Source organism: Homarus americanus, unplaced genomic scaffold (genome assembly GCF_018991925.1).
Source record: "Homarus americanus isolate GMGI-L3 unplaced genomic scaffold, GMGI_Hamer_2.0 scaffold36188, whole genome shotgun sequence".
NCBI lineage: Eukaryota > Metazoa > Arthropoda > Malacostraca > Decapoda > Nephropidae > Homarus > Homarus americanus.
Window position 1 is genome coordinate 5391061 of NW_024718183.1, and position 12728 is coordinate 5403788.

Below are 12728 nucleotides of genomic sequence, written 5' to 3' on the forward strand. Positions count from 1 at the left end.
GATGACACAATCAATTTTACAGCCTCCAGGATGTTGAATTGTGTCTTCCAGAAATGTTTCAGTGTTAGTTCAGGATCATTGGGAATTGCCTGATGACACCTCCTAAACATTTTCTTCATGTACAACTTCTTGAAGTTGCTGATTACATTCTGGTCCATTGGCTGTATGATTGATGTAGTGTTTGGAGGCAAAAACAACACTTTCACAAAGTCAAATTGATACTCCAAATTTCTGGCAAGGTCAGGGTCATGACCAGGAGCATTATCCATGAGGAGAAGAGCCTTTAAAGGGAGTTTATTGGTGGTTAGGTAGCTCTTGACAGAAGGGCAAAACACATCAACAGCCCATTCATTAAAGAGCTGTCTTGTCACCCATGCCTTACAGTTGGACTTCCAATAAACTCCAAGCTTTGTTCTTACCACTTTCTGTTGCTTGAACACCCTGGGGTTTTCAGAGTGATAGACAAGCATAGGCTTCAGTATGAAATCCCCTGAAGCATTGGCACCAAGCAATAGAGTGAGACGGTCTTTCATGGGTTTATGCCCAGGTAAAGAGGCTTCATCTCTGGTGATGAATGTTCTTTTGGGCATCTTTTTCCAGAACAGCCCAGTTTTGTCCACATTGAACACTTGCTGTGGAAGATAATTTTCTTCTTCCATCAGTTTTTTAAATTCATCTAAAAACTTTGCTGCCCCTTCTTTATCAGCACTAGCAGCTTCACCATGCCTAACAACACTGAAAATGTCACTTCTTTTCTTAAATTTTTCGAACCAGCCTTTGCTGGCCCGAAAATCTTCAAATTCTGTGCCTGAAGAACCAGGTTGATCTGCCTTTAAATGTTCGTAAGTCTCCCTGGCTCTTTCACAAATGAATTCAGTAGAAACTGAATCACCTTTCATCTGTTTTTCCCTAATCCAGATGATAAGTAACCTCTCAGTTTCTGCGATTAGGGATCTACTTTTAAACACTCTTGTAGATTTGTCTCGCACTTTCACTTCTTTAAATTTGTCTTTCTGTGCAGAATTGTCGACACAGTTGATGTCGACATGCCATATTCTTTGCATAGCGCATTTGTTCTAATGCCTTGTTTATGTTTTTTTATGATTTCCTGCTTGGTTTGGATTGAAATAGCTTTTCTTGATCTCTTAGGCCCCATGCTGGATTCAAACAATGTCAACACGTGCTTTTCAAAGTTAAATTTGTTGTAAATAAAGAATATTTTCTTTAAAATAACATTACACTGCACTATATATTGTCAATATGTAAAATAAATTTCAAAATGACCAATAATTTGCTTGGAAACACAGAAAAAAAAGCATTTAGTTGAAGAGAGTCTCAAGCAAGATGTTACCTCCAGTGAAAACAGAGAGAGACTGACGCCTGTTTGCTGTGTTAAGAGGCTGAATGCCGCGCATTAAACTAGTCACTTTACCTTCAATTATGTTCAATAATTGTTAAAATGACCAAAGAATTGAATATTCAACTTTTAAAATTATTGAATAGTATAAACTTCTTGATATATACTAAAATAGTAAGGAATTTAAGCCCTAGAGCCGATTTATGTATTGGCGGACTAATACTACAGCTGGTTGACCGGCCAGTGCAAGCGAAAACATGTTGAGGTCGGCTTGTAAGAAACTCGTTAACCGAGGGGTTGCTCGTTAACCGAATTTAAGAATCTTATGGGAGGCAGCTCGTTAACCGAAATCTCGTTAACCGAGGCGCTCGTTAACCGAGGGACCACTGTATCTGTATTGTATATATGTGTGTGTAGACACACACAAAACACATACAAGTAAATAATAATGGGAAAATCCTCTCACAAATAATAAGAAACAAATGTAGTATTAAAAATGTTGAGTCTACTCCGTGCTTCGTTATTAATAAAGCATGGAGTAGATTTGAGGGTAAACTCAACATTGTTAATACATACTACATTTGTTTCTTATTATTTGTGAGAGGATTTTCCCATTATTATTTACTTGTATTTATTTTGTGTGTGTGTGTCTACCCACACACACACATACATATATACAGGTACAGTATATACAATACAGGTAAAAGAAATAATTGCCCTAAATGTAACAACAACAATAACACACACACACACCCCGGGTCAGCCAATGTTATTCATGGATTTTGAGAACCTAACCCCTGCGAATTTGAAGGGCATGCTGTAGGTACAGTATGTCCAAAGACATATCTCTTTCCTCTGTAATGTAACTATCAAGGTTACTCTCCTTCCCTGCCTCTGTCTTCCCAGGCACCATCTCATCCCCAGCCTAATTCTCCCCAGACTCCACACATCCTGTTTGAGAGACACGAAAATAGCATTAATGACAGACTTCTTTTGCCTGTCCTGTACGAAAGATAAAAACAACATGAATGACATTACGAACGATATAGACTCATCTTTAAGCCTCTCAGGCATGAAAGATTATGAAAACTATGTAATTGACTGATTTTTCATTTTCTCGTGTACAAAAGATATGCAAGCTAATGAATGACACTGATTTATTTGATGAAATTGGTGCTCTGGATGAATTAGGTTCAGCTGAGGATAACTGACGGGGTTCAAGTGTTGGTGTCCGAGGCTTAAAGTAGCTGTTGGTGCTTGTCTGGACAGCTTGTATTTTCTTCAAGCTTGTACACGACCCTGTAGCTTGAATACTTCTGACATGATTTTTGTGGTCACTTGTCACGGAGGCAGTAGTTGTCCTCATCACCCGAGCAATGCGTGTCTCAGACCACTGCGACACTGATCATCAGCTCGTCAGAGCCAAGCTCTCACTTCACATCGCCCCAAAACAGCGAAGGCAACAAGCCTCCAAAAGAGGTTTTAGCACTAAGCGTCTGGAGGATCCAGCGGTAGCACATGATTTCAGAGAGCAGCTCGAACATGGGCTGATAAACAACCCAAATCCCAGTGCCGAATGGGATATTCTCGACACTGTCATGACAAAAACCTGCAGAGATCCTCGGCCAGCTCGAAAGAATACACCAGGACTGGTTTGATGAAAATGACCTGAAATCAATGTGCTCATCGATGATAAATGTGCTGCTTTAACTGACTGGCAGAACAACCCACAGTCTAGGACCAAAGCTGATACCTTCTGCAAGGAGAACGTGGCGGCCCAGCGAAAACTCCGCAAACTAAAGAACGACTGGTTTAAAAATAAAGCATGTGAAACGCAAGAACTTGCAGATTAATACAAGATGCACGAATTTTTTAATTCGCTCATAGCCCCTTTCCACTCATCTGACGGTAACTCCCTAATTAAAGATGAAGAATGCCTCTGTCAGTGCTGGAAAGAGCACTACCATTTGCGCTCAACTTAAACACCGATGTGGATGTCCTGACTACCCAGCAGGTTTCTGAGCATCCAGAGCTGACCCAACCTCAGCTATCCTCTATCCCTGGATGAAGTAACTACTGCCATCAAACAGATGAAAAATAACAAAGTCTCATGGCCTGATGGAATCCCAGCCGAGGTATATAAAGCAGGAGGATCTCTGCTTACCAGGCGTCTCCACTCTCTCCTGGAAAATATATGGGAAAAGGAGGAAATTCCCTAAGCTCTTAATGACGCCTCCACCGTCAATATTTATAAGAACAAGGGGGTCTGGTCAGACCGTGGCAACTACCGCGGGATCTTTCTGCTGTCCATAGCTGGCAAGATTATCGCCAAGTTTTCCTTAACAGACCTCTTCCTGAGGAGGAAAACTTCCTCCCTGAATCTCAATGTGGCTTTAGACCATCAAGTGGCACCACTGACATGATCTTTGTTTCCCATCAGATACAGGAAAAGTGCAGAGAACAGCGTCGTGACTTGTACATGGCTTTCATCGACCTAACCAAGGTCCTAGACTGGGTCAACAGGGAAACCCTCTGGTGGACCCTCAGCCGGTTTGGGCAGCCAAACCGGCTACCAAATTTCATCGCCATTGTGAGGCAACTCCATGACGGCATAAATGGCAGTGTCCTGCACAATGGCACCCAGTCTGTGTTTTTCCACTTCCAAACGAGGGTAAAACAAGGATGTGTATTGGCACCAACTCTCTTTTCCATTATCTTGGCTGCTTTCCTTACTCTTGCTTGTGCCAATTTAGCTAGCAGGGTGGACATAGAGTACCTGATGAAGGACCTTTTCAAAATAAAACAACTCCAGGCAGGAACAAATGCATCTGCAGCTTCCATTACTGAACTTCAGTATGCAGATGACCTCACCCTTGTCACTCACACTGAACGTGACCTACAGGAGATCATGAACACCTATGCAGATGAGTATGCACACTTTGGCCTTGAGGTGAATATGTGTAAGACCAGAATCTCTTTCAACCTGCCCCTGCTTCAGCCACACCTCCATCATCCATCCAGTTTTATGGTACTTCCCTCTCTAATGTTACCCACTTTCAGTATCTCGGCTCCCTCCTGTCCACCACCGCAGACATCGATGAAGATATTCAACATAGGATCAGATGTGCATCTCAAGTCTTTGGCAGACTCCATACCCGTGTCTTCTGCTGTAGGGAGCTGAAATTATCTACAAAGTTACACGTATATCAAGCAGTGGTCCTCCCCACCCTGCTATATGGCAGTGAGACATGGGTTACATACAGGAGGCACCTCAAGGCAATTGAAAACTTTCATCAACGTAGTCTGCGTTCCATCCTCCGAGTTCACTGGGAATACAAGGGAACAAATACCAGTACTATCGCTGACACCAACTGTAGGAGCATTGAGGCTACCATTATCCATGAACAACTACGTTGGACTGTCCATGTTACCCGCACAGACAACAGTAGACTGCCAAAGCAGCAACTTTACAGTCACCTAATGAATAGTAAATGTAACGCTGGTGGGCTACTGAAGAGGTATAAGGATAGTCTTAAGACAAACCTGAAAGAGTGACAAATCAACTCCTCACCTGGGAGACGATTACTCCACACCGTAACGCGAGGAGGATCACCACACGAAAAGATGTTCAATACTTTCGAGTTAGCCCTACTGCAGACCGAGGCAGACAAGCTCCAGCGCTGGAAAGACGTTGTCGCCGCCCCTCCCACACTAGATGGAGCCATCCACATGTCCAACATCTGTGAATGACTGCCGGTTCCGTATCAGCCTCTTTCGTCATCTTAAAACTCACCATCCTAGTTGACATGCTTAATAACTCATATCACAGCTGGATGATCGTCATACTCGATTCTGAGTGATAGCAAAGTAGTAGTTGTTCAGGTTCTTCATATTCAAGTGCTGTTTCCTGTTGAAGCTCCATCAGTTCCTTGTTTGTTAAGTCTTCCTCTTGGTACTCCAGCAGTTTCTCAACCTCTTCAAAGCTAATTTTGTTTTTTAATGATTGTTCTCACTGATAGGAGATAAACTTAAAGCATGACTGACATCCACTACACACTCCTCATTCCATATCACATAAATTTTCGTGTTTAAATGAATTGAATGATGGGATTTCTAGGCTACAGTTCCAGCAGCATTACTTGGAGGACATTTTCCAGGTATGGTGATGGTTTGTTTTTTTTAAAGTTGGGTTAAAAAATAATCCATCGAGCAGCACTAGTTGTTGTTGCCAAGGCAGAAAACTTGTAATTGAATTTTGACTGGCTGGAAATGTTTGGATGAGGTGGGTGGGCGATGCTACCTCCTCAACGCTGCACTGTTATGCATGATATTCAAAACAACACTACACCAGACTTCAGCGACTTATTTTCAATATTGTTTATGTGGTCTTCTTCTCTCCTTTATTTATTTATTTATTTATTTATTTATTTATTTATTACCATTAATAATGTTGATAATTCACCTACACTTACCACTCATAGTGTTTCACCATCTGGTACTAAGAACTGCTCTAGAAACCCCAAGAACTGGCTCAAAAATAAGGCCAAAAGGCAACAGAACCTTGGCCAAGTGTGTCTCACGAAGAGTCACATACTGTTTATGCAAGTGGCGATGATTTGAGAAGATAGGAGAACATCAAAATGGTGTTGGGTGATTTTTGGAAACCAGCCGACTATATTATGAAGAATGCGTATCTCCACAAGGCAGAGCATTTATGCCCCTTCTATGCCATAGGTCACGTACATGAAATCTTTAATTGCCGATATCTGAAAATGTTAAATTGGCACTTAGTACATCACTTTTTGCGATGCCTCAATATGTACAGGGTGATTCTCAAGTACATGCAGTAAATGGCAGGGTATATTCCTTGGACAGTTCTAGGCACAATGTTGATGTGACAAATGTCGGAATCAACTAAGTTTCCTTGCTACAGCACTTGAAAGAGGTTGTGTAGAGTTATCTATATATATATATATATTTTTATCATGACTTATATAATTATATAGGAACTGGTTACTTGCACATAATAAATATAATGTACTAGTACAGGTAAATAATTTCTTTAAACTATATGTTTGTGCCTGGGTTTTAGTTTTATCAAGCTTTGGTTGCTTGTTCATTTCATCTATATGAAACACTTATTTGTTATTTTAGCAGATAGTCCAGCGTGGCAAGGTTTCTCCCAAGAGTCTTCTGAAGACGCCAAGAAGACAAAAGAATTCCAAGTTCAGATACCGAGCATTTCATCAGAAAATCCCCAAAATGTAAAGCAGTCTGCAAATAGTCTCGACTCAAATATTTATGAAGGACCAGATGATGAAGCTCTTTCAGTGGAGGAAGAAGACAAAGGCAGTGGGGAAGCTGGTACTGGAGCCTCAGGTGAACAAGGAAATGGTAAAGATGAATATTATTATGAAAAGGCAAATGTTAAAAATTCAGAGCAAGATATAATGGATGAAGGTACTGCTAATAAGAGCAATATAAGTAAATTTCCAAACATGAATATAATACAAACAGTTGAGTCTCATCATATGTGTGTGAGTGTTAGTGAAGGAGAGCCAAATTTAGGCACTGACCTTGGAAGTGAACATCAGTTAAAATCTGAACTGACAGTTAACACCCAGAATATCAATGTTGAGCAAAAGATGATGTCAGATGATGAAGAGGTATCAGCTTATGATGATAACCAGAAGCAGGTTAATGGTGCTTGTAAAGTTAATGGCAATAAGAATACTTCACATTTAGAATCAAAGTTAATTAAATCTATGAACGTCACAGCCAGTGTCGATGAGAAGCTACCAGTGGCAACCAGTGTTGGTGAGACATTGTCAATAGAGATTGATGTTGATGGGAGCCAACTTGTGGAAAATGGTAATAATGTGCTGGTTTGTTCCAAGGAAGAAGTCATTGTGACAGATTCAAACAGTGCTCATGATGGTGTAAAACCTAATCTAGAGAACAAAATTAATAAAAGAGAACACCTGAAAAACACTAGAAAATCAGAACAGAGTTTTGAGAAAAGTAAAGGAACAAATAAACAAAATTATGTAAAAAGTAAGCAGCAAACTGTAGACCGTAACAGTTCAATGTCTGATCAGAGTATCTCAAGTGTTTCACATGTTGCAGTTAAGAATAAGAGTAACAAGAAAGTAAAATTAAATACACTTAACAATAAATTAGGCCAAGTTAAGAAGTCACATCAGTCAAGAGTAGACACAAAAGATGTTCCAGATAAAAAGAACACTAGTAATTCTTCTATTGCGAGTGTACAATCAGGGAGAGAAAAAATGGCTAAAAAGACTAATTCCATATCAAGAAAGAGCAGTGTTAGTAAGCCAGTACAAGCAGTCAACAGAACCTTTGAAAAAGAGGGTGATAAGGAAAATAATAGCAAAGGTGTTGCAGTAAGAGCTAGGCAAATTTCACCTCAGATTATAAATGGAGTTTCTGCACATCAGACGCAGAAAATTCCACCGTCTCGACCTGTCCTGAGGCCTTCCAGTTGTGACAGTAAAACATCTTCAACTACTCGGTCTGTAATCTCAAAGATTGTCTTATCTTCTAAAAATGTTCCTCTAAAGCCTAATAGGAAGGCTCCTGTAAAATCTAATCTCAAACTTTCAAATGGAGACTCTGGCAGTGAACAGAGCACAGATACAGTGAAGAAACCCCAAATCATATCATCTGTGCCTCAAAATGTTTTGCCCAAATCCATCTCACCTTTGAAGGAGACCACAAATTCTACCACAGGCCAGAGTAAACAGTCATCATCAGGAATACCAAATAAAGGAATTTCAAAACCTCAGATTACAGCAGGATTAAAATTACCAGTGTTAGTGAATCACCATGCCATGCTTCCAAGTGCAAATGCAGTAATAAAGAATAAGGTCTGGAGTAAGTCAGAAACAGAACCTCATGTTAGCAGTAAGTTGCCAAGGAGAGGCACACTTGTTACTCCTACTGCGTCTCATAAACCCTCCAGGCTCAGAGCTCCAAAAACTGTACTTCCTTGAATCGTCAATGGGCAGCCCATTTCATATTCTTGAGTGTATTGCTATTTGTTACTCTATCATTTATGCCCACACTTTCCTGATAAGAGATGGGATTGATCAATATTTATAACTTGTACTGTACTTCACTTTTTATATATACCCTGTGCTGTATAGGAAAGGGTCAGTTACTATTCTGTACTGTATTTAGATCATTATGAAATGATGAGATTATACTTGTATAGTAGAATATGAAAGACTTGACACTTCAATAACTCCATACAAGACAAATTTTATGTTGGGTAATTGATCATGAAAAGATTTTTGTAATACTGTACTAATAATTGGAATGATTTGCATCTACGGCCTGGGTGGATTATGTACTGTAGATAACTTACTTTAAGCATATTATTTATTGAGTAACTACTGTACACAGATATACATAGAGTGAGACATCAATATTTTAATTCATATACTGGTGATATGGAGAAAAATAACCTAATAATATTAGCAGAGTTAATTTTATATTTAAATAATGTATATATAACAAAGTAGAAAGCTTAATAATCATTTTAATATATAGATAGTACTGTACAGTATATATTGATTATCTTCAAGCCTGGGACCAGATTTAAGAATTTTCCAAGTTTGGGTAATAATAGGTCTAGAATATACAAAATATCAAATAAAATAAAAAGTAAATATTATATGTTGAATTCTAGAGCATGCAGGCCCCAGAAAGATACTGTATACAGGAGGTCCCTGACTTATGAATGCCCGCCGATACGAACGGGGTTAAACTTGAAATTTACAGTACAGTATTTTATTTACTTGACTTATTTTTTACTCTCATTTACTGTATTTTGTCATTCTATTTTATCTTGTGTCTTAAATTAAGTGATTTTAGATGTATATAAGGACTTGGGCTATGATATAGTGGGATTTTAAACATCGTTCTGTAAGTACGGTATGCACATAGCATGTGTTCCGACTTACATACAAATCTGACTTAAGAACATCCTCAGGAAAGGAACCCGTTCGTAACCTGGGAACCCCCTGTATATAATACACAGTACAGTACAATATTTTTGTTACCAGTCACATTATAAATTGTTGCCATCATAAAAGGTAACACATGAAATAATTTTCAAGTACTGTAAATGATATAAGACTGTACTTGTACTTATATAAAGCTAACTGAAGTATAATACACATGTAATGTGAAAGAAATTAACATAAGGCTATTTGGTATATGTGGGTGGTTGCATCAAGAAATACATTTGTCTGCAAGGTTGGCAGTAGGTGTTGGTCTTGTAGTGTATTAGTTAATATGTCTAATGTACAGTACAATGTGTGTGTACAAGAGTATGTTTCTAAACTTTATTGCAGTTTTTACAATAATACGTGTTTGTGTGTGTGTGTGGAAGCACTGAAAAGTATTGTGTGTAAGATGGTAAAGCAGTGGTGGCTGCCAGACATAAGAGAATTTGACTGTTGATTGGATTTTTTACTTAAGGTTTTCTGCTCATTGTCCGTGTTTGAATCAGTTTCACTGTAAAACTTTGATATCTGCTGCTTATTGGTCTTTAAATCATAGATAGTGGTCGTTTCTAATTCTGTATTCATGCATGAATTATTTTACAGTTTTACCTGCATCCAGTCACTGCTGTACTTTATTTTTGGGATGCCACAGGTAACTTAGGTGCAGTTTTAATCAGTATAAATGGATTAATGCAATGAACCACAAACATCAAACTAGATTAAACACTACAGACAATTGTTGCCAAATTATACTATTTTTTTATCTGGTTAAAATGGTCAGAGTTTGGGGGGGGGGGGAAGACAGATAATCAATAGATTACCTGTATTAAAGTTTCTAAGTAAATAAAGGGTAAATTAATTCAGAAAGCTTATCATATCCTTTGTCTCCATATCTTTTCATTTTCTTGTGTTGTGTCACATCTTTGATTTGAAATATTTGAATGTTTCAAGTTTGAGGTTGAACATTGAAGAGGAAATTGTATAGTAAATAAACTACTGTAATTTATAATTATAATTTGGAAATTTCTTTCATCCCCCCAAATTTCTTTCTTAATTTCTTTCTGTTTTTATTTTTTTGCCCCTAGGCTCCTTTGTGGGTCATTTGACCTGTGACTGGGTGGGCTAATTCCCGTAAAAAAATTAAATAAAAAAAAAAAATATATATATATATATATATACACACATATATACTGTATATATATATATACACACATATATATACTGTATATATATATACACACATATACTGTATATATATATATATACAGTGATCCCTCGGTTAACGAACGGTTCGAATAACGAAATTTTGGTTAACGAATTAGCTCCCATAAGGATTTTCAGTTCGATTAACGAGCAAAACTTCGATTAACGAAATCCTTACGACAAACACGTTTTGTTGTGCGCATCAGCTGATCGGCTAGTCCGCCAATACAGTAATTGGTTCTATGTTTACATTCATTTCCAGTGAAGTATTGGTTTGGATTATTGAATTTCTGAATCTTTCCTGAATTAAAATGTACTGTAATCTATTTGATGCCTGACTATGTTATTTATATTGTCCTGGGGGGTGAGATCCATGTAACAGGGTATAGAGAAGACTAGGGTGTTGTTCAAACCATGTACGGTATTTGAAATTATTATCTATTTCTTACCCAATCAATGTAGACCTACTTCCGGTGTTTCTTTCCCTTTCCAAACTTTTGCTAATACAGTGGTCCCTCGGTTAACGAGCACAATCCGTTCTAGAAGGTTGCTCGTTAACTGAAACCATTGTTTCAATGGGTTTTTGGGTAATTGGTTCCAGCTTACTGAAAATTGCCTAAATTCAACAAAAAAGGTAGAAAAGTACACTTACTTTGAGGTGTGTATGTAGAAGGCGCCTGGATGATGATGATGATGGGAATTAAAATGGGGGTGGAGGAGAAGGGAGAAGAGAAGGCATTGGGGTGGAAGAGAAATCACCCCATGGTGCCATTTCACCCATAAAATTTTAGTTCTCCTGGTGTAATTCAAGATTATTTTCTTTAAGTCAACACTGCACTGCATTATATATTGTCAATATGTAAAATAAATTTCAAAATGACCAATAATTTGCTTGCAAACACAGAAAAAAAGCATTTACCTGTAGTTGAAGAGAGTCTCAAGCAAGATGTTACCTCCACTGAAAAGACAGAGAGACTGGCGCCTGTTTGCTGTGTTGGCAGGCTGGATGGCGTGCATAAAACTAGTTTCATTACCTTCAATTATGTTCAATAATTGTTAAAATGACTAAATAATTTAATATTAAACTTTTAAAATTATTGAATAGTATAAACTTCTTGATATTTACTAAAATGGTAAGGAATATAAGCCCTAGAACCGATTACTGTATTTGCGGACTACAGTAATACTACAGTTGATGGATCTCCAAATGCAAGCGAAAACATGTTGAGGTCGGCTCGTAAGAAACTCGTTAATCGAGGGATTGCTCGTTAACTGAAGTTAAGAATCTTATGGAAGGTAACTCGTTAACCGAGGGACCACTGTATCACTCATTATAATCAGCCATTCATTTTCACTACAATTTGTTGGTTTATAATCCTGTATTATTACCAAGCCTGTAGGTTTAGTATTGAACTTGACTAACAAAGCTGTCTGACACTGCCCAATATCCCTTTATACTAATGCTCATCTTCTTGTTTACAAGAATACCAACACCTCTCTCATGCTTTTCACCACCTGAATATACAGTACTGTATGACATAAACATTGTCACTAATCTTATTTGAACCTGACCATCTTACTTCACTTCATCCCAGAATGTTCCACTACAATCTTTTCATTTCCCTACAAACATTTGCATACCTGTACTTACCAGCCTCATATAATGTCCTCACATTCCATGTTCCTATTTTGAATTTGTGCTTGTTCATTCTTAAACTTTCCATAGTTATGTTTAATGTCCAAGGCACACTGCTCACAAGCAGCAATGTGGTTGGACCTTTAGGTGATGATGATCCCACAGGAAGGCCTAAAAATCGTTGATTGTGTCTGTCCATGGTTGTTCATGGGCAAGAGTAGATAAAAGGGAATAGAAAAAGTTGGGAATGAACTATGGGGTGTAGAGGTTGCTCATATCTCACTCTGGTAAAGTACCAGTGCATCACCTGTGAATAAGTAAATTTGTGTGATAAGTAACTACTGTATCCATTGCCAACCTTCTCATTTAAGGTTTCAAGATGGGAATTTTCTACCCATCCCAGGTAACACAAATCCAAGCACTAGATGGAGTTGTACCGAATTAGAAGTGTAAATACAGTAGTAATTACATAATAAAACAAGTGTCCTGTGCCTCATACTGC

General features: G+C 38.2%; 1 protein-coding gene across 1 annotated transcript in view; it reads left to right on the forward strand.

Moving 5' to 3' along the window:
* LOC121859291 overlaps window positions 1-9211 on the forward strand; it is a 53454-nt gene extending 44243 nt beyond the window's left edge. Inside the window, exon 17 of the mRNA XM_042356074.1 lies at window positions 6512-9211. Within this exon, the coding sequence (XP_042212008.1) occupies window positions 6512-8370 (1859 nt within the window). The 3' untranslated portion in view covers window positions 8371-9211. The remainder of the gene's footprint in view (window positions 1-6511) is intronic.
* The last annotated feature ends 3517 nt before the right edge of the window (window positions 9212-12728 follow it).